The following is a 27,831-nucleotide window of genomic DNA, read 5'->3' as shown; positions in this document are numbered from 1 at the left end:
TGTTTAAAAGTACATAATAAATTATCTAAATAAAAGCAACTTAAAATTATTACGTATTTATTTCATAAATTACAAAAAGAAAACTACAAAATTAAATAAAAACTAAAAGCAGCATGGATTTTGTTACACTTTTTTTTACTTAAATAAACATACATAAAAATACAAAATTCGAAAACTTCTATTATATTTGTTGCCCTATTGTTCGGTAATACTTTTTTCAAGCACTTAGTGCTTTTTTGCTTTTATTGGTTGGGTTGGGTTTTGATGGGTTAGATTGCATTTATCAATTATTTGTTATTCTGTTGGCCCTTTACTATTTCCACATCAGTCGTCGTTCGTGTATTGTTCGGCGGTTCACAATTCTTATGGGTTTCATCGTCATTGTCTTCGTCGTCGAATGATTCCTTCGTTGTTGCGATCTTTTGAAAATCACAGTCTATAATGCGTTTACGCTTGCGCAACGGTCTTGAGCATTCAGATTCTTTGGTTTGTATGAGAGTTCGTTTGGTTTGTAATCGGGTTATTTTCAATTTCGGTAACCTCTGATTGTTTTCTTCGTTGGCTGTATCATCGGCGTTTACCTCCTCCGTCGTCTGAGTGTGGCCAGTGGCACTGGGAGAGTTTTCTTCCTGGTTGCGTGATTTTTCTGGTGGACTGGCTGAGCTAATGACACAATGTAGAATTGTGGAGGCTGCGACCCCATCTTCATTGCTGGGAGAATTTGTGGTCGTATTCGTTTGAGATGTTTCGGGTTCTTCTTCCGGCTGTTCTTCTCTTGTCTCCTCCGTGGCTTCGTCTGGGGAAAAGCTGGATTTTCTTGTTTCATTTGGTATTTCGGTATTTTCTTGGCAGCACTCCTTTGTCTTGGTAAAGTCTAAAGGCTCATCATTTGCCGAACAGTTGTCGGCCGCTGATTCCTTTTTAATATTCTGTTGCTCATCGAACTTTTGCCGTTCCTCGGCTGTCATATAGGCCTTATAAAAATCCACCACTGGCAGGGGTACTGGTATGGGTATGGGCAGGGGAATAATAACAGGATATGGCACCATTACGGTCACTGGAGGCGGGGTACCAACTAAAGCATTAAATGCTGACAAATCGGGTGGTATCACACTTGGTGCCTGTGGCAAACCCATGAAATTACCCAAAAATCTTGGCCAGGGGCCACCAGGTGTGGCCATAAATGATGGTGGAGGTCGTGGTGGAAATGCTGCTCCCATGGGTGGGGGAGGCAGTGGTCCCGCTTGTGATGCCGTTCCCAAATTGGGTGGGGTGGCAAAGAAAGCCGTTGGTATGGTGGTACTACGTCCCCCCCCACCATTTGTTGCCATCCCAGGAGGAGGTGGTAAATTGTGGGGCGTGCTGGGTTGTGATCCGGCAGGACTTTCCAACATTGGTGACAAAGGTGGCACATTCATGTGTAAATCTTGGACACAGGAGGCAGCAAATTGAGTCAGGGAGGGTGTCTGGTTCTGAGTTAAACTGCCACCACGAGTTGCCTCTGCCAGGGGTGGTAACAACGATTTGGGTTTGAGGCTGGGACAACTGTTACCACTGGCACCTGCCTTTGGTTCTGGGCGATTATTCAAAACTTCCGTGGATGGACACGCCTTTAGGGGTCTTTTCTTGCGATTATGTTTGGGGGATTGGCGTGCGCTTGCTATTATGCCCGGACTTTTGGACATTAATTTGGAGACTGGAGCCACTGAGATCAAGGGTTTGTAGGTTCCTGAAACAGATGTTGAGTGTTGCGTTGGATTGTTGCCACCTGCCGTAAGCTTGCCCGGTGGACTTAAGGGACTGTTTGGCCGCATAACTGGCCGTTCTGCTAGATTCCCGCCACAACTGCTGGGTATGGGCGATGTGGACACTGTCGATGCCGGTGAGGCCGAGCGACTGCGACAATTTTTCAACCACAAATCAGGTGTTATTAAATTTGCACCATTGCTGGCCGCCTCCAGGCCCTGCTCCTTTAAATGCGGATTCATATCCAAATGGGCCTGGGTCTCTTTGCAAAATATTTGCATTTTATATTGATTTAGGCATTTGTCGGAGCAAAACTGTAGCTGGGTAGCACCATCATGAAAATCCACATAGCTGACGGCATGACGAATGTGTTTGCACCAATCGCAGGTTTTGGCCTTCTTAAAGGAGGCCCTGCGGCTTTGCGTAAAACATGATTCGGAGCAATAGCGGGGTCCATCGGAGGTGGTCAAGAATTCGGGAGCATTTTCGGGCACTGGACGCCGGCACCAACAGCAATTTTCTGCAAAACAAAAGAACAAATAATGAATTAAAAACTATTTTCAATTCTTCTGGCCTCATTGATTTCGTGCATAATTTCCCTCCCCCAAAAAAAAAATGAAGAAAATCTATCTTTGGAAACAATGTTCTACACCATGGCTGTTTCTGTGTGTGTGCCTCATGAAATCTCTAATGAGTGTTATTTGAGATGTTTTTGAAAGCAAAACCAAACATGAACTTCTTGTGTTCCAAACTCAATGGGGGGAAATGCAGATAGGATATGTGGCAAGCCAAATCTGTCTGGTTGCCTGCATTTGCCAACAGCTTTGCAGTTTTGGTTGCCAGCAACCTCCTTTATCTGTTTCGGTTTGATGTGAGTATTATTCACACAATTAGATGATGATACTGGGATTTGTTATTGCAGGTAAATATTTTTGAAAAATTCTGCAAATGCATTTTTTTTTTTTTTGCTGAGGAAAATTTTTTTGGGAACAAGGGTATGATTTTGCATCTCTGTGCATGACTTGTGTTTCTGGATTTGTTTTTCAATAAAAATAAAGAAATATTAAAAAAATATTGTAACATCCTTGAATAAAAATTCGCCCTGTATACATTTGACATTAGCCCCATATAGCAGATCCGGCCAATTCAAAGTGATTTTAAGCCCCTAGATGCATTCCCCACACCATGTGTTTGCTGCCTTAAAAATGTTTCTTAGTTCAATTTGGGGCGACAGTTAGGAAAACTACTCACCTGATTTTTCATCAAATGCAGATGGCGCTGCTGTTAGCAAACCCGTAGAATGTGGACTTTTCGAATCATCATCCCGTGAGCTGCGTGTGTCATGATCCGAGGCTGTGCTATCATTGCCACGATAATTATTGCGGGTGGTGGTGCTGCTGCATGTGGTGGTATTGTTGTTGTTGTTGCTGCTGGTGCTATTAGCAATACTGTTGTGGTTGTTTTTAGTGGCGCTACTGCCACCAGCCAGACTTGTACGTAAATGATCATTTTGTTGTTGTTGCTGCTGCTGTTGGATTTGCATCAGAGCATTTGCACGATTACTTCGGCTACGACGCCGCTCCATCTGGTGTTGTTGATGCTGCTGCTGTTGGGCATTGATTAGACCGGCAGTTTGCAACAGTTTTGATGTTTTCGCAGAGATGTCCAGGCGATCGACACTATCGAATCCATACCAACCCAGCAATTCGTTCATTGTGTTTTCAGCAAATTCCTGAAAAAGTGAAAAAAAAAAGAAAGATTCTGGGTGAAAGTTGGGAATTGGTGAAAGTTGGGAATTGGAAAATATTTCAGAATAACAATAATTGCAGGATCATAATAATTTGATTTGATTTCTTCTGTGGTTGTGGCGGCCCCATATGAAAAAGGGAGCGTGTGTCATGCTTACAAAAATTGCTGAATGTTAAAACCATTTTTTTAAAAAAATATGAGCTGCCTTAATCCCAAAAACCCAGCATCTCATTTTACCCATTCCTTGGAGTTTTTGAAACACAACAATTCTGGATTTCCAATGGCATATGAAGACCGGTGTGAATTAATATCATAACATATACAACAACAAGCCATATTCACATTGTTGTGTTATTGTATTCCCACATGATGTTGGGCTTGGGGAAGGGGGGTCAGTGTTTCAACACTTTGGGCTAAAATTGTATCATTGCCTCAAAGACAGGCATGGATCGCAAGTTTCATGTGTCACATTCGATACGACACGACCTGAACAAAGAAAGCAAGCCGGCTGCGTAATTTAAAAAAAAACACACACACACTGGGGTGTTGGAATCTGCCACAATTTTACCCTCTACAGTTGAAGTCTTCTTTGGCGTGGTTGGTATGAATGGTTGGCTGGCTGGTTGGTTGGCCGTTTGGTTTTGCTTGTCTGATGACTTGTTTTTCAGATTGGTGTGCATGCCATCGTCGTCGTTCATACTCAAGCAGACATGAAATTGTTATTTTGTTAAAGGTATCAAATAACATTTAAAGATTCTGTTTTTTTACACTTTACCAATGAGTTTGTCATATCAATACCCACAGTGACAAATGGACGAGCAATGTACAGTGATTTGTAAATGAAAATTAACAACTCGATTCTTCTGATAGAGAATTTAATTATTTAAAATAGTTTTTCCCAGCAACACCTTTGTTTTTTGATGTTTCTTATGTAAAACATTAATTTACCGCCATTAAATACGTCATACGTCACATAAACACTCATTAAGGCATAGATGGGAAAACAATGAAAGAGAAATTCATGTTCTCTCAAATCGCTCTCTTTACCAGATCTTTCGTGTTAACAGACGACTTTCATTAACAATTTGCAACAATTGTGACAAATTTTAGGGCAAATCAGACACATATTAGTTTTTCCCAACACCATATTATTTTCACATTTTTTCTTTTGTAAAACAACAATTAACCGCCAATAAATACGCTCATACGTAACATAAAGACTCATTTAGGCAAGGATGGGAAAAATGAAAGAGAAATTCTTAATACATTTCCTGTGTCGAATTTCGATTTATTTATTAATTTTAAGACAGAAATAAAATTAAAATGTGCTCAAATATTATTTTATAAAAATAATTCTTAGAAATTATGCGAAAAGTCGGTGTATTGATGCTTATCGATCATTGACAGAAAACAGGAGACACAAACGAAAGCGTACTTGCCCATCTATGAATGAAGGAGGTTAACCTGCCAAAAAGCTCTAATATAAACATAATTATTCTGAACATCATTGGATTCCTAAATAATATAATATTAAGGTTATATACACATATTCACACATATGTGGGTTACCTTCTATAATATTTTCATATACCTATGAAAAACTTGTAAAGCACACCAAACACAACAACATAAACAACAGCATCTCACAAAAATACAAAACTTGATATAAAACAGTTTTTCTGCTTATTTTCAAGAGAGATTTATGACTTGAAGTAATTTAATATTTAGTTGAGCTTAAATTAAAATACAATACTTGATTTACAATTTATGACGAGATGATGACGAAGACTAACAACAACACTACATGGTTAACATTTGCATGGGCGAGAAAGAGAGGGATGGGGGAGGAGAGAGATAATCTTTATCTCAACGCATATTGATTTACACAGCAACAAATGTATAGATCGGTTAAATTGAAAGGATAGCGGTAGTAACTGAGAGAGAGAGAGAGACTGTTATTTTGTATTATAACAGCCATAGAGTAAATAAACACCAGAGTTGCCATAAGGAGGATAAAAATATTAGACATTGTTGGAAAAATGACACAGTATGATTTTTTTATTATTATTTTCCTCTAATTACTGTGTAGAACAAAAAAAAAAACTATCTAAAAAACTTTGAAAAAAAAAAACTATTATTTGGCATCCCACACCATCACCAAGGTCGGTGCTTGAGTTTTTTTCTGGAAATTCTCACGAAAATGCTTTTGTGCGCTTGTAAACAATATAATGAGCTGTCACTGGAATAATTTTAACAGCTGTCGGACGAGTGGCTTAGAAATGTCAGCAGTCTGAAGTTGATTGCAGTTTTTCCATCTCACCCTGTACAGTTACAGCGACACAGCTGATGAAACAATGAAGTATCAAACCAATTTTGAAATTGAAAATTTTGAATGAAAAAAAAATTGTTGAAAAATTTATATCATAACAACCTGCGATTGCTGTCGTATAAGAAAATTTATTAAAATTTACTTTTTTTTGGAAAAAAATTAAAAATGTTGACATATCAATGGTTGATACCTGTATTTTCTACCATGCCTTTTAATATGTATACATCAGATCGGCCAGTAAGCCCATCTGACAATTAAAGGTGAGAATACATAAATTTGACTAGTTTAAACCATCAGCTTGCTTTTTCGAAAAAAAAAAAACAAAGGAAAGTTGGGACAAAATCGAACTAAGTCAACCTAACATTCCTTTCTTCCTCTACGGAGAAGCTAGCCAATGACTTAAGCCATTAAAAAAAGGCATTTTTTGTATTCTCGCCTTAAGTTTGCTGACATATTATAACCGATTTTTCATTTATGATGTCTGGAACGGACCAAATGTTTCCAAATTGTTTGCACAAAAAAATCATACAACGGGTTATCAAAAAAGGTGATTGATTTTCGCTGTGTACAAGTCATTGCAAGAAGAAGAAGAATATTGTCCAGCAAGAGTTTGTAAACTCCCAGTAAAAAAAACTCTTCAATATTTCTCTCTCTTTTTGTTCTTAAATCCTCATCGGCCTTATTATTATTTTAATAAGAATCAATTTGAAATAATGCATAAAAATGCAAATATCCCAAGAGTTTTTAATTTCAATATGAAATTAATTAAAAATTCTTAACAAAAAAAAAACGCACACACACACACTTCAAAGTGTTGTTGTTTGTTTGTTGGCCAGGCGGGTGACACCTGATGCCAAGCAACATCATTCAGGTGTTCGTTCATTTTATACAGAGATGGCGTGGAATGGGGGGGGGGGTACATAAATATCGTTCCTTTAATGCAATGACATGGACAGAAGCACACGATATGACCATGGTGTTGGAGTCTCCCAAGAACTGCAACAAATTGAACATGATTTCATGTGTGTGTGTGTGTGTGTGTGTGTACACAAATATTTGTAGTTGGAATACCTCCGCCACCCATGGCATAAAGTGGAGATTTGATCGGTGTTAAATTTAGTTTGGTGTTGTGTTGCCCACTTTGTAGTTTTTTTTTTTGTAGCTGTTTTTTTGGAGGGGGACCATGAGGATTTTTCTCTGTCATTTCGTTTTGGTTTCCTTATGGCTTTATATTGCTGTGCCAATAAGTTTTGAAACACAAGAAGACGACGACGTCGAAGAACACCGCACAGCACAACACACACACACACACAAATACTATGAATTTCCTTTTGGTTTTAAATAATCGTGTCGTACATATCATATTTCCACCATATGCATTCCTTTAATTCAGATTGCAAGATGTTTTTTTTTTATTTTCGTTGCTGTTATTTTGGTTATTTTATTTGGATTGTAAATATATTTGCGTATAGCCAGAGTGTTTTCTTACATATACATAGGTATAATGAGGTCGTGATTTATGCAATCATATCTTGAAAGTTCTGTGCAGCTTTATAAGAGATTTTCATATGGAAAATTTAAAAAAAAATCGTTTACACTTCAAGCTGGAGTCATATGTAAAGTGACTTTTCCTGATTTATAGCTAGCTGTTTAGAGCATAATTTTAGGCGTTTCAACATTTTCTTCAAGTTTTACTTTACTGTGTAAACTATATAATATGTTACATGCCATGCATGGTAGAATAATACAGGTTGTCGCATCCACACAGCTGCTGGGACAATGAACTGTCAAACCAATTTTGAAATTGACAATTTTCAATGAAAAATGATTGAAATTTGTAAAATCTTTGAAAAATGCCTATGAAAATAAGCTCCAATTGACTTCGTACAAGAAAGCATGCAAAAATCTACTTTCAAAAAAAAAAAAAAAAAAAATAAATAAATAAATAAAATTTTGACACACAAGGTGATATAAAAAACTACAACAAACTTCACACTGCTGTCATTTATAAGCCACTCTTCCGACAGCTGTTAAAATTATTCCAGCTCATTATATGGTTTAAAAGCGTACAAAAGCATTTTTTCCAGGAAAAAAAAACTTATTCGTGATGGAATTAAAGCGTGATAATGCGATTTATTTATATTTGGATGGAAAACCACAGGCGGCTATCGTAAGAGCACTCCCGCATTTAAATGTGAATAAATCTTTTGTGTCTCGTATCATCGCCCATCGTTACCGTGATACTGATGGCGTAGCCCAACGTCAAGTGAACGTGGAAGTGGACGGAAGAAAAGTAAAGAAGCTACTTGATCGAAACTCGCGTCGCAGTGGCCGAAAAATGGCTCGTGAGCTGAACATATCGCAATATTCCATTCGGCAAATATTGAAAAATGAACTCGGGGTAAAACCATTGAAATTGCAAAAAGTTCAAGAACTTACACCGCAACAGAAAGAAAATAGACTAAAAAGAGCTAAAGAGTTGCTTCGCTTGGCCGAAAATGGTGAACTGCCGAATTTGGTTTTCTCTGACGATGAGAAAACATTCGTTGTCAAGCAGTTTGTAAACAAACAAAATGATCGTGTTTACTTGCCAAAGAGGTCAGGTCAGCTGAAAATGTGCACCTTCGCTTGGACATCAGAACTCAAGCGCCGGCCATGGTGATGGTAGGGGTCGCCATAACAGCCGTTGATCGCTCTACGCTCGTATTAATTGACCGTGGCATCAGAATAAATGCCGAATATTATCGCGAAAATATTCTGGAAGGTGTATTAAAGCCTTGGGCCCGCAAACATTTTGTCCGTTCACTTTGGACACCTTGGTCCGCTCCAACAGGACTTTGTAGTTTGTTGTAGTTTTTTTATGTCACCCTGTATATGAACTTGAACTAAATAATTTCATTTTAGATTAGCGCCTAAAGGTATACCCCTAAAAATTTTAAATATAAGTGTGGCCTCAAACGTGATATACGCGTAAACTAGCCTTTTGCCAGTCTAAACTGAATATATGTTGTCATGGCAAACCTTAGGGTAGAAATACATAAAGCGCCTTTTTGGCTGCTTAAGCCATCGGCTGGCTTCTTCGTAGATGAACAAGGGAGTTTTAGGTTGACTTAGTTCGAGTTTGGCCCCAGGCTCCTTAGCTCATTTCCGAAGAAGCCAGGCGATGAATTAAGCCAACCAGATAAGCGCTTTATGTATTCCCACCTTAAGTCATCGGCTGGCTTCTTCGGAAATTAACAAAGCAGCCTAAGGCCAAAATCGAACTACCTTAAGGTTGATTTAGTTCGATTTTGGCCGTAGGCTCCTTTGTTCATTTCCAAAGAAGCCAGCCAGATAAGCGCTTTATGTATTCCCACCTTTAACATTAGTCCAGCAGAGTTGCAAAAATTGAGATCGTACTGTACAAACAGATTGAAAACTTCATAGCATTCAATGAGACACTGGCATAAAAATACTTTTTCGAAATGTTGACTTCGCTCCCCTCCCCTTGACATTTTAGTTCCTTGCATTGAAAAGAAGTCTTTTTTTAAATGAATTGTGGTCTTCGTTGTTGTTGTTGCTGTTGATGGTAGTTTTTTTGCATTCCTGGACACACACACACTCGTTGTGTGTAATTGTGTTCTACTGTCCATGGTGTTGTTATTGTTGTTGTTGCAGTTGTCGTAGTTCATTTTGTTCAATTCATTATAACAAGAATTTGATACACTTTGAGTAATTTGAGATTTCGTAAAAAAATATTTTTAATTTTTCTTCTTCTGTATGCTTGCCTGGGTGTACAAATAATTGTGTGTGTGTGTGTTTTCGGTATGAATCAAGCAGTCAGTGTTGCAATGTATGAGAAAATTGTGGAAAATCAAAGCGACTTTATTTTTTTTGCTGTTTGACATATTGGACGCCACTTGGACGTCAACAAATGTACGCTTTTAATGTGTCATTTGTAATTTAAGCGGAGCTGACAGACACAAACACACACACAGACAGACACACATATGTAAATGAAAATATAAAAAAAGAGTTCTCTCTAACAGAGCGAATAAATTGGAGTTTCCATAAGAAAAAACTGTTATTTAGACATTGTTTCCCTTTTCGAGGGAGAGAGAGAGAGCGAGAGAATGCAAAACTGAAACAAACAAAAACAAACCATCTTAAGTGGGCGGTATATTCACCTTTTGATGTTTGTAAACAAAACGCAAAATGGTGCCAAAAAACACAATTGGCCCACACACACATACACACATGTATGTATGGACGGCTTGCATAAACATACAAACAATTAAAAAATACTATACCCTCCGCGCAGCTTACATATATCGCTGCTAAACTTTTTTATTATAAAGCGATGACTAGATGGTCAATTAAGAAAAACAAATTTCCCAAACGGTGTTAAATTTTCATGCGTTCGCACAAAACATTTTCTCAAAAATAACAATTGACTATTTCATAATTCTTAAAAGAAATATATAAACAAATTTATATTATAGTCCACAAAAAAACACACACACACACACTCCCCATTGTATAGTCATACTTGACCACCGTTCATTGTGCATTCGGAAAATGCATAACAGAATTTAACCTCGACTATGAAAAATAGTTTTGAAATTAAAATGTTTTCTGTGTTGTTTTTATTTTCTTTTTTTCGGCTTCTGCTTTCAAATTTAGCAAATGACTTAATTCGCATGATTTTCAGTGGTACATATTTTTTTTTTTTTTTTTTGAACAATTTTACAATAATTATTAGAAAAATTTTCTTTTGAATTAGGGTCTTCTTGAGAAATCTCCAATTCAGCCGGGATGGATTGAGGTATCCTAGGGAGATCCTTAAGTTGAGGTTTCTGTTTTTGTTTTATATTGGAATATAGTATGGTCACCATAATGCTAAATGTATATTAAAAAGGGTGGCAACACTATAAATCAAATGTCATTATTTTCTCTGCAAGTCACGACCAAAGAGCACGTTTAGACTACTAAATTCACTCGTTTTCAAATGTCAATCACACAGCTTATACCATAATAGAAGAATATAGGTAGTCTCATCGACACAGCTGATGGGACAATGGACTGTCAAATCGATTTTGGAATTGAAAATGTTGAATGAAAAATTATTGAAATTTGTAAAAATTCTTGAAAATGCCTACCATAATAACCTCCTACCTACCATAATAATTGTGCCTACCATAATAATTGTGTCATATTAGAAAACAGATAAAAATCTACTTATTTTTGAAAATAATATTTTAAACATTTTGACATATCAATGCTACCAAGTGTTGATGCATCCACCTGTATTCTTCTGCCATGGAACAAAGGAGTTTTAGGTTGACGTAGTTCGATTTTGGCCCTAGGCTCCTTTGTTCATTTCCGAAGAAGCCAGCCGATGACTTAAGCCAGCCAAATATGCGCTTTATGTATTCCCAGCTTAACGATTACAATGAGTATACCCTCACTCATATGGCTAGAGAGGTTATATATCATTTGGTACGGCAAAAACGTAAACGAAATAATGGTTTTAGACCCTAGGTCTCTTTGGACCAAATCCGTTTCAGGATATTTGGAGCCGATCTAGCGATGCCCGTCCGTCCGCCTGTCTGTCTCGCTGGATGGTGCGCACTATAACTCTCGAAGGGAGTATCCGATTTGATCCAAACTTGGTACATCATAATATTATTGTCAAACTTAAATCGAGTTCGGAGATGGACAATATCGGTCAACTGCTTCTGGTACCTCCCTCACAGAATGTTAAAATTTTTAAAGAAAATAATTTACTGCACAGAAAGAGAAAGAATAATCCGATTTTGCTTCAACTTTGCATATCCTAATATTTTCATCAGTGCTAGGTCAGCGAAAATGGACAATATCGGTCGACTCCATCAAGTACCTCCCCCACAACAACATTTTCAACATTTTGAATAATTATAACTCTTATAAAATGTGATGTAAGAGTCCGGCTGTCTTCAAAATACACACAGCACAATATTTTTATTAGTCCAAGGTCTGGTGGGAAGATGGAATATATCGGTGAACTCCTTCTGGTACCTCCCCCACAAAGGGTCAAAATTTTGAATATCCATAAAGCTTATAAAACACAAAATAAACATTCAATTCCATTCGGACTTGGCACATCTTAATATTTCCATCAACACAAGATATGTTATAAAGATGGTAGAGATCGGACCATTCCTTCTGGTACCTCCCCCACAAAGGGTAAACATTTTCAATAACCAAAACGATAATAAAATCCGAAATAACCATCCGGTTCTCTTCAAATCACACACCTCCCAATATTTTTATTATCCCAAGGTCTGATGTGAAAATGGAATATATCGGTCCACTCCAACATTTTGAATTATCATAACTTAAGGCTGGGGGTATATATCTTTTGGCAAAACCGACGGATACTATTTTTCTTGTTTTATATTATGTTTCTTCATTGTCAAATTAATATTTTGTAGCTCTTCCTTTGATATGGACGTAAACAAACATTTTGACAATAATATGTTGTCAAATGAATAATTTTGAAAAAGATTTAAACATATGATTGCATGGCTTTACCTTCTTAATTGATGAGCATGCCAAGGAACGCCAACAATTACACAATTTTTATAAATTGTGACACTTGTCATACGTAGATATTTTAGATGATTTACAACGGCTGAATAAAGATTCCCATAGACAATTTCAACTCGGCTGAATTAAAGTTTGCATTGGAAATCTCCCATCCAATCTTCCCGATTTATTCACCCACCCTCGTTAGGTTGGCCCTCCCGGCCCCAAGTCGGCGTGTGGGTTTCTTCTTCCATTTATTTTACCGACCGCTGCTGTCCAAATTTGTGGTGAACTTTTGATCTCTGGCTGGTATCGATGCATTCGGTTGCAAGGAGAGAATATGATATCATTCCTGTCATTATCTTCGTTAAGAAATTGTAACCCTTAATGACATTGACCATTCAAAACTGTGAACACACACACATGTACTTATATACACACACATACATGTGATGTAACAAAGATTATACCTTTTGAGAAATTGTATAACGTTGAGAAAAGAGCTATGCAAAGTTTGTATTGAAAATAAGAAGAAGAAGACGACGAAGTACTAATACAAAAATAAAGGACAGATATTTAATATCAATGTTGTTCACACACACACACACAAAAACACACAGACATGCAAGAAGGCGTGAGCTCATAACGTAAATTTACTTCATTATATCACAGAAGACACATTAGCAGGCATGGAGATACATCTAACCGTTCGTTTACACTTGGCAAGTGTGTTGTAGGTGGTGTTGTTGTTGTTATTGCTGCCGTTGTATGGAAGAGTATTCTCTAAAATATTGAATTGCACAAATATCTCTTCGGCAGCAACAACAAAACCACTTCAGACACACGAACCCATGTTTGTGAGTTGGAGAGAGATAGAGAGAGACAGGGAGAGGCATCAACATTAAGAACTAACGTCATGTAAGAAATGAAAAGAAGGACGATATTCAATCCTAAGCTATCGATATTCGATTACAATCGATGTTGGCGGCAGCGGCGGCAGTAGCAGCGGCAACGGCACATGAATACCCTAAACACAATGTTGGTATCAGTGATGGCTTGAAGTACAACAAATTGCGCGCATTGGAGTGTGTTGGGAACAACAATACTTTAGCATTAGCCCTCCAGCCCCCTAACCACCCGCCACACGCATACACACCATTGGATGAATTTTTGAGACCCATTCTTTGCATAACAGCAGTATTACGTTTTTGGCTGGAAAATCAACACTAGCTATGCGATGGCTGATGAAAATGGAGAGATGTGGGAGGTGAGCCTGAAACCAAGCTAGGTAGGTGGCAGCATAGATAGCAGGTCATGCCGGCAGGCAAACTCACAGCCAGCCAGCCAGCCAAAGAGATGGGGTGTTGGTGGTGGTGGTTGTTGGTATTAGAAAAGATTTGGTTACACTTTGTGTTCTCATATTAGGTTCAGGGTGAATTCTATTAAATGCAGCGCAAAGTGAAGTTTTCTTAAAACAGCCAGTCAGTCAGTCGATTTGATCAGCCAGCAAAAACAATCAATAAGCGGGCAGCAGATGAAGATGTTTAAAATGTTGGCAAGTATTAAAAATTTATTTGAATACAATCGATAAAACCATGGTAAAATTAAGAAGGTAAAGTCATAAGCATACCCATCTCTGCATTTTTTGTAATTCATCAAAATACCGAGTATCGGAAGGTACCGTTGTATGAGGGCTATACGAAGGCGTGGACCTGCATGAACAATTTTCTGTCATAGGCTGCAGTATCAATTACGAACTTCAAATACCAAATTTGAAACATTTCCGGTGAATAATGTCGCTAAAATCATCAAAATACCGAATAGTGGGAGGCACTATTATATGGGGGCTATACCAAAACGTGGACCTGCACAAACAATTTTCTGCCAAAGGCTGTAGTATCTATTGCGAACTTCAAATACCAAATTTGATACAATTCCGGTGAATAATGTCGCTAAAATCATCGAAATACCGAATATCAGGAGGTACCGTTAATTGGGGGCTATACGAAGACGTGGACCTGCACAGACAATTTTCTGTCATAGGCTGTAGTATCCATTACGAACTTCAAATGCCAAATTTTAAACAATTCCGGTGAATAACGTCGCTAAAATCATCAAAATACTGAATATCGGGAGCTAATCTTATATGGGGGCTATACGAGGGCGTGAACCTGCACAGACAATTTTCTGTCATAGGCTGTTACATCCATTACGAACTTCAAATACCAAATTTGAAACAAATCCGGTGAATAATGTGGCTAAAATCGTCAGAATATCGAATATCGGGAGGTACTCTTATATGGGGGCTATACAAAGACGTGAACCTGCAAGGACAATTTTCTGTCTAAGGCTGTAGTATCCATTTCGAACTTCAAATACCAAATTTGAAACAATTTCGGTAAATAATGTCGCTAAAATCATCAAAATACCGAATATCGGAAGGTACCGTTGTATGAGGGCTATACCAAAACGTGGACTTACATGGCCCATTTTCAACATCAAAAGTCCTGCAGACATGATATACATTTAAGTAAAATTTTATCGACCTAATTCATTTCGTTCGGAAGCTAGAATGATTTGCACAGACGGAGAGACATCGCTAAATCGACATAGAATTTTATGCTGATAAGGATTATATACATACTTTGTGGGGTCTAAAATGTATATTTCGAGGTGTTACAAACGGAATGACAAACTTAATATACCCTCCATATCATGGGAGAAGAATACAGGTACATGCATCAATGCTTGGGAGCATTGATATGTCAAAAAAAAAAAATAATTTTTCAAAAATAAGCTGATTTCTAAATTTTTCTCATACGACGTCATTTGGAGGTTATTATAATACGTGTTTTTCAACAATTTTTACAAATTTGAATAATTTTTCATTCAACATTTTCAATTCCAAAATTGGTTTGACAGTTCATTGTCCAGCAGCTGAGTCGATGCGTCTACCTATATTCTTCTACCATCCTCCATACTATGGAGTATGGTATAAAAAGGAACCTAGGGCCAAAATCGAAAAAAGTCAGCCTAAAACATCTTTGTTCCTCTACGAAAAAGTCAGCCGTTGACTTAAGCCAGTAAAAAAAGAGCTTTATATTTTCCCACCTTTAGTTATTGTCTAGTCCTCTAGAATTAAGTTTTATTTGAAGTGAATCTTTAAGGGTCACAACCCCAGAATAACAAGCCGAAATTTTTGTTAAAATCTTTATAATACCTGAAATCCAGAATATATCGAGATAAAGCGTTTAATGTAAACGAGCTATTACACTCATTAAACTCATTTGTAGTGGGTTATTTTCACAATGTGAAGCCTGCATTTTTTTGTTGCATCAATGAGTTATGGCCACGAGAGAGAGTGCTTCCATTACTCTCCGTAAACCATGAACAGTGAGTTAATACTCTGGTCAAGTTTACGAGCGACTGTGTGTGTGTCTCACTCGTTTCACACATTTACATTTGTCATTTATCCCCTGGATTTGGCGTTTCATGAATACTATGTGTATGTGTGTGTGTACGTGTGCCCGTTTGTCTTCCGTTGGATATCACAGAGAATATCTCTGATCGGTTATTTGATACTCTTCTTATTTGGGAGTATGTCATTCATTATAAAATACCCAATGAATACCTTGGATATTCTTGATATTGTTTTTTTTCATTGGCCTGCCTTGCCTGGCTGGCTGACTGGCTGTTGGACTGTCGACTGTGTGAGTCTTGTTGGCGTTTACATTGCTTGCTGTCTTGCCGTTTCCAGTTTTGTTTTTTTTTTTTTCCATTATTTTCCATTTCGTGGTATACGATTACCGAACAGTGCTCAAATTTCATTTGATAAAAATACAAAATAACACCAACACCAACAACAACAAAAAACGCACTACAAAGGCCCAGGCATTAAATTAATTTTTACTCATTTGTAGCAATCAGAGTTTGGTGGGCAAAAACTTGGTCGCCTCATTCCATGCCCCGATTTTCCCGCCAACAGGATAATAATCATGACCACAAAAATGGATGGCGGCTTTCAAATTAATATAATTTGAGCTCTTTGATAATCATGTGGCATATTTCGCCTAATTGCACTTATTTTCAAAAATCCACAGAATTCAGTTTTGCTGCCATTTGATTACTTTGAAATTTTATTATAAAGCTTCAGTTTACACAAATCCGCAAGAGTTAAATGAAAATAACAACTACACCGAAAATATACGTAGGTACATAGTTGTTTTTTCAAAATCAAAACTCATATTTCATCACATCGATTTCAGTTCCTGGAAACTCGAATGCAACACGAGCAGCAGCAGTAGAGGTTCTATTTTCTAATGAATGTTTTGTATTATTTACGGGAAAGGGGGAATTATTTTGGGGGCGGGGCCATGGTAGAATTAAGTGGGTAAGTGGTGTTTATATTTTTTATTATATTATTATTATATATTTCACAACATATTATTTATAAAATTTATATTTTATAATTGTTATAATTGTACATTTCAGGTAAATTACAGGTCTGGATATGTTACCTTCTTTATTCTACCTTGGAGCAAAGCTGAAGAAAAACATGTAAGAGTGGAATTATGTATTTCCGCATATTTTGCTGGCTTAAGTGTCATCGGCTGGCTTCTTCGTAGGTGAAGAAATGAGTTTTAGGTTGCCTTAGTTCGATTTTGGCCCTTGACTCCATTGTTCATTTCCGATAACTTAAGCCAGCCAGATAAGCGCTTTATGTATCCCCACCTTAATAACAAAATTCTACCAGAAATCAAATCTATGGATGCCTACAAAAATACCTACTTCAAAGTCAATTGCTCTGTTCCAGATCCTGCAAGAATCTAGTAGTTTTCCAATATTTTTCGATATCATAAAGGGAAAATCGGTTATCGTAATAACAATTTTTGTAATTTTGCAGTTCTGGAACAGACCCAATACAGCGTGGGAAAAAAATTGCAAACAACTTCAGACTGCTGTCACTTCTAAGCCACTCTCTCAACCGTTTGTATTAATCGACCGTGGCATCAGCATAAATGGTGTGTGTTAAAGCCTTGGACATGCAAACATTTTGGCCGCAGACCTTGGATATTCCAACAGGATGAGGTTCCTCGCTTCATTTCCAGCGTCCAATGGCCACCAAAATCCCCAGAATGTGGCTAGACATATTTGGTGACATTTCATAAAGGGATTACAGAGCCGCACTAAAATCCTGCCGTCGTTTTCCATTATAATTTGACATTAACATGCCTAGCTATGACTTCAAACTTTTTATATGCTTGCACCTTAAATCATTGGCCGACTTCTGCGTAGAAAAAATGAAGTTTTAGGTTGACTTAGTTCGATTTTGGCCCTTTGCTCTTTTGTTCTTTTCCGAAGAGGCCAGCCGATGACTTAAGCCATTCGAAAAAGCGTTTTATGTAATCTCACCTTTATTTGTTTGCACGACTAATGGCATGTTTACATTAGAGTTTTTTTTCGGGGTTAACCTTCTCTATAAGGGTTTATTTGACGTTTATGTAATGGAATTGACAATTTAATTCCCTTGGGTTTACTATAACCTCTCCTTCAATGAAATATGGTTCTTCCTGCTAAATCCCTATCATTGCCTTGGTAATTTTATACCAATTTTAAATCAAATAAACTTCTGCCTCCCCCTGTCCCATCATTTTGCTGTGAGCTTTAACTCCTTTTGGGATCATCCGAATGAATGGACTTGGCTAAAACCCCTCTGTTAAAAAAATGTTAAATGCGATACAGAAAGATCTCAAAGTCATTATGGTCATTATTACCTTCATCTGCTGGGTTGGTTGGCTGACTGAATGGTTGCCTTCATTCATGCCATTCATGTTTTGTTGTGCCAATGACTAAGTAGTTGGTTGGTTGGTTGTAGTGTTGGCTGTCTTCCTCTAACAGGCAAAAGGGAAAAAGACCCAACTACTTGGCCACGTAAAAGGATATTATTCAAGTAATTCTATGCCAACTTCATTGGAGAACAACAGGGAATGATGGTCGGTCATAATAAGGACAATGAGTGAGTGAGTGATGCCAAGATGCTTGTTTTGCGCTGCCAAGATGCAAATGACGACAGTGTTATTCTACACCTTAATAAGATGGAGAAATATATCATTGATAAACAAGCAGCAGCAGCAGCAGCAGTAACGCTCTCATTTTACCTCTTTGTCTCTGTCATAGTGGCTCTCTGCCATTATTTTAACATTTCTCGTTCTCCTTACTCTCCTGCCAATGGGTTTGCGTATTGTGTTGCCGTAATTACATGGCAGTAAACAGAGATCAAATGTCATATGACTGGGGAACAGGGAGACACAGATATTTCTTTCGTGTCCCTCTCGCTCTCTCTCCCCGTCTCCGTTATGCACCTTGTTGTTTAATATCGAAATTCCTTTGCTAGAAAACGTAAATGTGTTTTGATTTTACAGAATGTCCCATAAAACAAAAATAATAAAAACTCATTTGCATTACACACACACACACACACACACACACACCGCTATCAAAGTATTTTTTACTCACACACAAACACACACACTCTCACAGGCATATATTAACTTTGAAAAAGTCTAAATTTACAATCGGCTATCAAATATCATTCATTTGAGTAATTGTAGTACATTGTAATATGGCACGATGAGTAGTAGGCAGACCCAACGACCAAACGACCGACAGGCAGGCAGACGATAAAGCAGAAGGAGGATTATCAGCCAGCCAAACGTATCACTGGCTGGTTCTGCTGGTGTTATTTGGTTATTTGCTGCTTGCTTTCTGGAAGAGAGGCGGACAGGCGGACGTAAAGCTTTTGTTGCACGTTTCAATTGCCAAAGGCGTCATTAGATTGCGAAATACCCAAGAAGACATCAAGTACTCATTTATTCAACTAACACACACACAGAGATACACATACAGCCATAGTTGTTACTATGACTCTTTGTCATAGTTAATAGTTTGAAATTACAGAAATTAGATATTTTAGTAAATATCAATCAAATGTGCAATATTATACTCAAGACAATGTTATAAATTTATATAATAATAATAACAAGTAAAAAAACATTAAGTTCGGCCGGGCCAAACTTTTAATACCCTCCACCCTAGGGTAAAAGAACATTAGAAAAAATGTGGCAAAAAACATTAAAATGCGAATATCGGGAGGTACCGTTAAAAAGGGGGCTACACCAACACGTGCACCTATAATTACAATGTTTCGCCACACGACCTAGGACCCATTATGACCCACAAATACCAACTTTTACACAAATCAGTGAAAAAATATGGCATAAATCATCAAAATACCGAATATCGGGAGGTACCGTTATATGGGGACTATACCAGAACGTGGACCTATACATGCAATGTTTTGCTACACGCTCAGGGACCCGTTGTGACCTACAAATACCAATTTTCAGACAAATCCGTGAAAAAATGTGGCATAAATCATCAAAATACCGAATATCGGTAGGTACCATTATATGGGGGCTATACCAAAACGTGGACCTATACATGCAATGTTTTGCCACACACTCAGGGACCCGTCGTGACCTACAAATACCAATTTTCAGACAAATCCGTGAAAAAATGTGGCATAAATCATCAAAATACCGAATATCGGTAGGTACCGTTACATGGGGGCTATACCAAAACGTGGACCTATACATGCAATGTTTTGCCACACGCTCAGAGACCCGTCATGACCAACAAATACCAATTTTCAGATAAATCCGTGAAAAAATGTGGCATAAATCATCAAAATACCGAATATCGGGAGGTACCGTTATATGGGGACTATACCAGAACGTGGACCGATATATCTCATTTTCAATACCAACCATCCTAGGGACAATACACACACTTGTGCCAAATTTCAAAGGTCTACGTCAAATAATGTGTGCTCTATCGTGATTTCAACAGACAGACAGACAGACAGACGGACAGACAGACAGACGGACAGACAGACAGACAGACGGACATCGCTAAATCGTCTTAGAATTTTATGCTGATTATGAATATATATACTTTATGGGGTCTACGACGAATATTTAGAGGTGTTACAAACGGAATGACAAAGTTAATATACCCTCCTACCCATGGTGGAGGGTATAAAAATGAGAGCAAACTTAAAACCCATAGTACAATAACAAAGGTAACCTCATGTAATCATACAATTAAATTGTTTTTTATTTAATGTCCTTTTATTGTCAAATAGTTGTTTGGTAGCTCCTTCCACCTTTTATGTGGACGTAAAAATGACAAGAAATTTACAATGAATTTACCTCTATCATGATTAAGGTCTGAACCAGAAAACTAATATGTTAGACCCATAGGTAATGTGAGACTTGAGCAAATTTGAAACCCAAGGTACAATTATAAAGGTAATCTCATGTAATAATGCAATTAAAATGTTTTTTATTTAATGTCCTTTTATTGTCAAATAGTTGTTTGGTAGCCCCTTCCACCTTAGATGTGGACGTAAAAATGGCAAGAAATTTAAAATAAATTTACCAATATCAAGATTAAAGGTGCAAATACATAAAAAGCTTGAAGTCATGGCTAGGCATATTAATGTCAAATTATAATGGAAAACGACGGCAGGATTTTAGTGCCGCTCTGTAATCCCTTTATAGAATGTCACTAAATATGCCTAGCCATGACTTCAAGCTTCTTATGTGCTTACACCTTAAGGTCTGAACCAGAAAACTGATCATGTTAGACCCATAGGTAATGTGAGACTTGAGCAAACTGAAAACCCACGGTACAATTACAAAGGTAATCTCATGTAATCATACAATTAAATAGTTTTTATTTAATGTCCTTTTATTGTCAAATATATATTGGCAGCTCCTCCCTCCTTAGATGTGGACCTAAAAATGGCAGGAGATTTACAATAAATTTTCCTTTATCAAGATTAAGATCTGAATCAGAAAACGTATATGTTAAACCCATAGGCATGCTGCAATGAAATAAAGATAACTTAATTTCAAATAAGCATTCCCAGCTCTGTATTTTCTATAATTTAACGTGTCAAATTTCACTGAAACAGAAAACAGTTCCCACCTCCGATTTTGTGTATATACAGGGTGAGATAAAAAACTGCAACAAAGTCAAACGCCATCATTTTTTCCATTTTTTTTTTTTAATTTTATTGATTGAAAGCAAAAAATGACAGAAATAGCATCAAATTTTAGATCCGAAGATTTTGGTGACCATTATGCGCTGGAAATGAAGCGAGGAATTTTGTAACCATTCTTGGGTGGCGTGTGCTAAGTCGTGTTGGAATGTCCAAGGTCTGCGGCCGAAATTTTTGCGTGCCCAAGGCTTTAATATACCCTCCAGAATATTTTCGCGATAATATTCGCCATTTATTTTGATGCCACGGTCGATTAATACGAGCGGAGAGCGACCATCGGCTGTTATGGCGGGCCACAACACCATCACCATGGCCGGCGCTTGAGTTCTGGTGGCCAACCGAAGGTGCACATTTTCAGCTGACATGACTTCTTTGGCAAGTAAACGAACGACGATCATTTCGTTTGTTTACAAACTGCTGGACAATAAATGTTTTCTCATCGGAGAAACGCAAATTCGGCAGTTCACCACTTTCGGCCGAAGCGAAGCAACCCTTTAGCTCTTTTGAGTCTATTTTCTTCCTGTTGCTGTGTAAGTTCTTGCACTTTTTGGAATTTCAATGGCTTTACCCCGAGCTCATTTTTTCAATATTTGCCGAATGGAATATTGCGATATGCTCAGCTCACGAGCCATTTTTCGGCCACTGCTACGCGGCTTTCGAACAAGGCGCTTCTTTTCTATTCGATCCATAACTGCTTATGGTGCTGTTTTCTTCCGTCCACTTCCTTGACATATGTCGGGCTACGCTACCAGTATCACGGCAACGAGCGATGGTACAAGACACAAAAGATTTATTCACATTTAAATGCTGGAGTCCTCTAACGATAGCCACTTGTCGATTTCCAGCCAAATATAAAGAAATCACACCATCGCGCTTGAATTCTATCACGAATAACTTTTTTTCTGGAAAATTCTCACCAAAATGCTTTGGTACGTTTGTAAAGAATATAATGAGCTGTCACTGGAATAATGTTAACAGGTATCGGACGAGTGGCTTAGAAATGACAGCAGTCTGATGTTGTTTGCAGTTTTTCATATCTCCCTGCATTACCCCATAGGTAATGTGAGACTTGAGTGTGGGATGGTTGAATTTCAAAATATAATTTTGCCGCAGATAAGAGAAGTATGAAAATCGACAAAATCGATAACTTGTTATATTCACCATAGATAGTATGGAAGATATATTAAGTCTGAAAATCCACAAAAGGAGTTCCTTTTGAGTATTTTACCTCCTAAAGAGTATAGCCTATATAGGTCCACGATATCTAATATCACCCATATAACGATACCTCCCTATGTTCGGTATTTTGATGATTTTTGCTACAGCACCCGTTTTTTCCAAAAAAAAAAAAAAAAAGATTAATAAAATTCATTTTCCTTAGATGCGGAACATATAACTGTTTCTAACAGCCAAGGAACGCCAAAAATAATAAAATTCATTATTTTTTGTAAAATATGCCACTCGTCATACGTAAATATTTCAGATAGTGCGAGTTCCTTGGCAAAGGGTTGCCATACTTGATTTGGCAAATGAGACTTACTCTATTGTTTTGCCTTGGCTGGAAATGTTTAAATGCAATGAATTGAATTAACTTTTTTTAATTGAAGTGGGGTTTCAATTAAAAATGGAGAGATTTTTGAAACCTGAATAAATAGGCAATTCAGCCAGTATAAATTGATTTCCTATGAAAACCATTATTCAGGCCGGTTGATTTGAGGATTTCTCATCGCAACTGTAAAGGTGGAAATACATGAAGCGCTTATTTGGCTGGCTTCTTCTGAAATTTACAAAAGAGACTAGGCTAAAATCGAACCAAGCCAACCTAAAACTCCTTTGTTCCTCTACGAAGAAGTCAGCCGATGACTTAAGCCAGCTAAATAAGCGCTTTATGTAATCCCACCTTAACTCTTTATGGAAATTTAATGGCATTTCATTTGTTTGTTGTCATATATTATGCTAAGACCTACCTTAATTTCATCACTGGGTAATTCCTTTTTAATTTTTACTACGGTTGGTGTGGTAGTCCCTTGGCTCCCCGAATTACTCATTGGACTGTTGGGCGAACTATTAGCACTCGCGTTAAGGGAAGATGTCTTGGTAGACATTTTTTTGTTTTATTTTCTAAACACTGTTCTCCGTGCGTTTTTCTTTTTTGTTTTTATCTGGACGCTGTTGACTTTCCGCGAATTGCCGCACCAAATAAAAAGAAATTTAATTTCACTTTTATTCAAAAATCTGTGGCCCACCAAACTGAAATAGAACAAACATTACTAACACACACACACAGAGAAAGATACAAAAATGCTCAGAGGAGGAACAGCCGAAGAATTTTGTTAAATGTTTTTTTTTTTGTGATTTTCTTTTTTTCTAATTCATTTTGTTTGGTTGTTTGTTACACGATGTCATACAAATATCTATGTAATGTGATTTTATTTTTATAAACAAAGCCAAGTAGAGGAGGAGATCAATCACAAGAGTCACAAGTTCTCAAACAGATTCACGAGTATCATCCACACACACACACACACACAAACACACCTACATAGATTGCAACACAGGGACACCATCAATTGGATGTTCTTCTTCTCCACTGGGATGATGGCTGTTGCTGTGTTTATTTTTTACATTTCGTCATTTCCCCCTCCAACCAACAACAGCATCTTTGTGATATGAGGGGGTGTTGAGTAGGAGGTATGGACATGAAGAACTGCATTACAAATGCCAACAAATTTGAATTTTACAAAGTAGGGGGTGTTTCTGCTTAAGTAACGGTGCATGCATAAAATTATGCATGTGACGTTTCTCACACCCAACATCTCTCTCCATCTCTCCCTCTCTCTTCTCCTTCTTTCATTCCATAACATTGGGGAATGGACATCAAATAGATAGATCTCATGTTGACAGTGCTCTGTTTATTTATAAAGAAGGGGAGACTTGATGAGATAATATCAAATAGAGAATGAAAGGGAGAGAGAAAGAGCGCGCGAATTTCTAATGGCTATTCACAGAGAATGCCACATTAATTTCACTTTTCATTGTTTTGATATTTTGTTGCATTCATTACTTAATCAATGGGGTTTTTTTTTTAAATGCAATAAAAAGAATTTGGTTAAAAAACACATGTTCATTGATCACGAGCAGAATTACTCAAATACATACATACATACACACATATGTAGATATCTATGCACATGTCTATACATGAATATTTTATACAGTAGTGAAAATTGGGAAAATGTATATATAGGGTGAGATGAAAAAAAACTGCAACCAACTTCAGATTGCTGTCATCTCAAAGTCAGTCATTTGACAGCTGTTAAAATTATTCCAGTGATGGATTATTGTTTACAGGCGTACACAAGCATTTTGGTGAGAAAATTTCCAGAAAAAGAAATTTATTCGTGATGGAATTCAAGCGTGATAGTGTGATTTCTTTATATTTGGCTGGAAAAACACAAGTGGCTATCGTTGGAGCACTCCGGCATTTAAATGTGAATAAATCTTTTGTGTCTCGTACCATCGCCCGTTACTGGTAGCCTAGCCCGACGTCAAGGAAGTGGACGGAAGAAAACATCAGCAGAAATGGTTCGAAAAGTAAAGAAGTGACTTGATCGAAACCCGCACCGCAGTGGCCGAAAAATGGCTCACGAGCTGAACATATCGCAATATTCCATTCGGCAAATATTGAAAAATGAGTTCGGGGTAAAGAAAAAAATTGCAAGAACTTACACCGCAACAGAAAGAAAATAGACTCAAAAGAGCTAAAGAGTTGCTTCGCTTAGCCGAAAGTGGTGAACTGCCGAATTTGGTTTTCTCCGACGATGAGAAAACATTCGTTGTCCAGCAGTTTGTAAGCAAACAAAATTATCGTGTTTACTTGCCAAAGAGGTCAGCTGAAAATGTGCACCTTCGGTTGGCCACCAGAACTCAAGCGCCGGCCATGGTGATGATGTGGGCCGCCATAACAGCCAATGGTCACTCTCCTCTCGTATTAATCGATTGTGGCATCAGAATAAATGCCGAATATTATGGCGAAGATATTCTGGAGGGTATATTAAAGCCTTGGCCACGCAAACATTTTGACCGCAGACCTTGGACATTTCAACAGGACTCAGCACCATCGCACGCAGCATGCGCCACCCAAGAATGGTTACAAAATGAGGTTCCTCGCTTCATTTCCAGCGCCAATGGCCACCAAAAATCTCCGGATACCAATCCGTTGGTCTGGAGTATTTTGGAAAGCAAGGTTGGCACTAAAAAATACCAAAGTGTCGATCACATCAAGCAAGCGCTTCGCCCGGAATGGTCCAAAATACCGCAGAGCAACATTCGGGCAGCGTGTGAGCGTGTTGCATTGGCCGTTTGAAGGCCCTAATTCGTGCCAAAGGTGACCAATTCGAAAAAATCTTAACTTATTCTACAATTTGATGCTTTTTCCGTTTTTTTTTTTTTTGCTTTAATTCAATATTTTTTTTTAAATGTAAAAATTGTGGCGTTTGACTTTGTTGCAGTTTTTTTATCTCACCCTGTACATACCTACACACGTATGTAGATATCTATGCACATGTCTATACATGAATATTTTCTACAGTAGTGAAAATTGGGAAACATTTAGAGATTCCCATAAAGGAAATCTGTAATTTAGCCTGGGTGACAAGAGATTTCCATATAGGAAATCCGAAATTCGGCCTGGCTGAATAGAGATTTCCGTATAGAAAATTCAGAAATTCAGCCTGGCTGAGTAGAGATTTTCCCATATATTGTAAATCTGTCATTCAGCCTGGCTGAATAGAGATTTTTCTATAGGAATTTCAGTAATTCAGCCTGGCTGTAAAGAGATCTTTAATTCAGCCTGGCTGAATAGAGATCTGTAATTCAGCCTGGCTGAATAGAGATCTGTAATTCAGTCTGGCTGAATAGAGATCTATAATTCAGCCTGGCTAAATAGAGATCTGTAATTCAGCCTGGCTGAATAGAGATCTATAATTCATCCTGGCTGAATAGAGATTTTCATATACGACATCTCTAATACAGCCTTCCCCAAAAATTTACATTTTGCTAATAACTGAGCCACTGTGTGTTGTATCAGAGAAAAGTAAAAACAAAAAATGTGTGAGCATCATGCTGAGAGTTTTGTGGTAGGAGAGCCTAACAAAAACAAATTAATATCACTATTTTTTTTTTTGTCTCTTATTTTGTTGTGGCATTCGATTGCTGCCAGAATCGAATAGGAGAGTGTGTGGGGTTGTGTGTGTGTGCATATCTTTGGAGTTAAGAGCGCGCGTTGTAATTTAATACTTTCTGTTTGAAAAATAAGAACATTATCTTGGCATATCAAATGACCGTTGGGATAAAACTGGAAACTTGGAATTATTAGATTTTATTTTTCATTTTTTCTTTAAGTTATTACACACCTAGTAGTTGTTTGGTTGTTTGTATCCACTATGCCATATATATTTCTTCTTTGGCTTTAAATGCTGTTGATTTCATTTGTTTTTAAAAATAGAATTTTGCTTCTTTGATTTCTTTTTGGATGTTGATGATGACTTTTTTTTTTTTTTTTTGAATATGATTTTCCTTTCACTTGGGGGTTTTCCACTTAATATTGAATTTATTTCTTTCTTTTTGTTTTGTTTTTGTAATTCCAAAATAGCAGAACGACGAAAAAAACAATTTGGTATATTTTTCTTAATTATTTCGTCATTTGTGTATTTAATTTTTGTTTTTATATTTTAACGCGTCGTCATTGTTTTATTTCGTTTTTTTTTAATTCATTAGTTATTTTTAACTTTTGATTTTTGATATTTATAAACGTTTGAATATTATTTTGTTTTTTTTTCCGCTGACTACTATTTCGAAAATTCACCTCTTCAGGCAGGAGAAAAATCACATCAAAGAATAAAACTTTGTTCAACACGTCGTACGCTACGCCGTCGTCGTCTTTACGCAACAAAGTCTGGCAAATGAATGAAACGAATGATGATGAGTGTGGCTACCGTTGACTCTCTGAAACAAAACAAAACGAAAAAAACAAAAAATACAATTCATTCGTTTTTCGCTCGTAACAAAAACTCTCGTGTTACGGCCATCGTTTCTCATTTACGGCTGTGGTTGGAGTGAGGGATGAGCATTCTCTCACAAAGGTGGCCTTTTGAAATAACATAAATAAACGTCATATTATCATAGGATTTTTTATGAAATATTTTTTTAAACCATCGAGTGATTTGTTCTAAATACTTGCGGAAAACGTTGTGGAATTTTATAAAGAAACAGGTAAAAATACCGCTAAGTTCGGCCAGGCCGATCTTTGAATACCCTTTACCATTTGGAACGATTT

The 27,831-nt window shown here is 37.3% G+C and overlaps 1 protein-coding gene across 5 annotated transcripts; it reads right to left on the bottom strand.

Moving 5' to 3' along the window:
* Positions 1-40: 40 nt before the first annotated feature.
* LOC101900282 (sine oculis-binding protein homolog) lies at positions 41-27,482 on the bottom strand. Of its 5 annotated transcripts, none has more exons than XM_059128915.1 (4): positions 27,361-27,482; positions 23,462-23,744; positions 2,998-3,478; positions 41-2,266 (listed from the first exon to the last, which is right to left on the bottom strand). In XM_059128915.1, exons 2-4 carry the CDS (start codon positions 23,597-23,599, stop codon positions 288-290), a joined length of 2,598 nt encoding a protein of 865 aa, XP_058984898.1. In that variant the 5' UTR covers positions 23,600-23,744; positions 27,361-27,482; the 3' UTR covers positions 41-287. The 5 variants fall into 5 exon arrangements, with proteins under 5 accessions (XP_058984898.1, XP_058984897.1, XP_058984900.1 ...); XM_059128914.1 differs by having other exon boundaries at positions 26,909-27,453; XM_059128917.1 differs by lacking the exon at positions 23,462-23,744 and having other exon boundaries at positions 26,909-27,453.
* Positions 27,483-27,831: the final 349 nt, after the last annotated feature.

This window comes from Musca domestica, unplaced genomic scaffold (genome assembly GCF_030504385.1).
Source record: "Musca domestica strain aabys unplaced genomic scaffold, Musca_domestica.polishedcontigs.V.1.1 58, whole genome shotgun sequence".
NCBI classification, from domain to species: domain Eukaryota; kingdom Metazoa; phylum Arthropoda; class Insecta; order Diptera; family Muscidae; genus Musca; species Musca domestica.
The sequence above is the reverse complement of the archived record's forward strand: the minus strand, read 5'-3'. Positions and strand labels throughout refer to the sequence as shown.

What these genes read in the sequence shown, in the direction of transcription:
- LOC101900282 (XM_059128915.1), bottom strand. Translation starts at nt 23,599, where the DNA reads ATGTCTACCAAGACATCTTCCCTTAACGCGAGTGCTAATAGTTCGCCC. An exon ending in TACCCAGTGATGAAATTAAG is followed by an intron (nt 3,479 to 23,461) that starts GTAGGTCTTAGC and finishes TCACTTTTTCAG; the next exon opens with GAATTTGCTGAAAACACAAT. An exon ending in TGCATTTGATGAAAAATCAG is followed by an intron (nt 2,267 to 2,997) that starts GTGAGTAGTTTT and finishes TTTGTTTTGCAG; the next exon opens with AAAATTGCTGTTGGTGCCGG.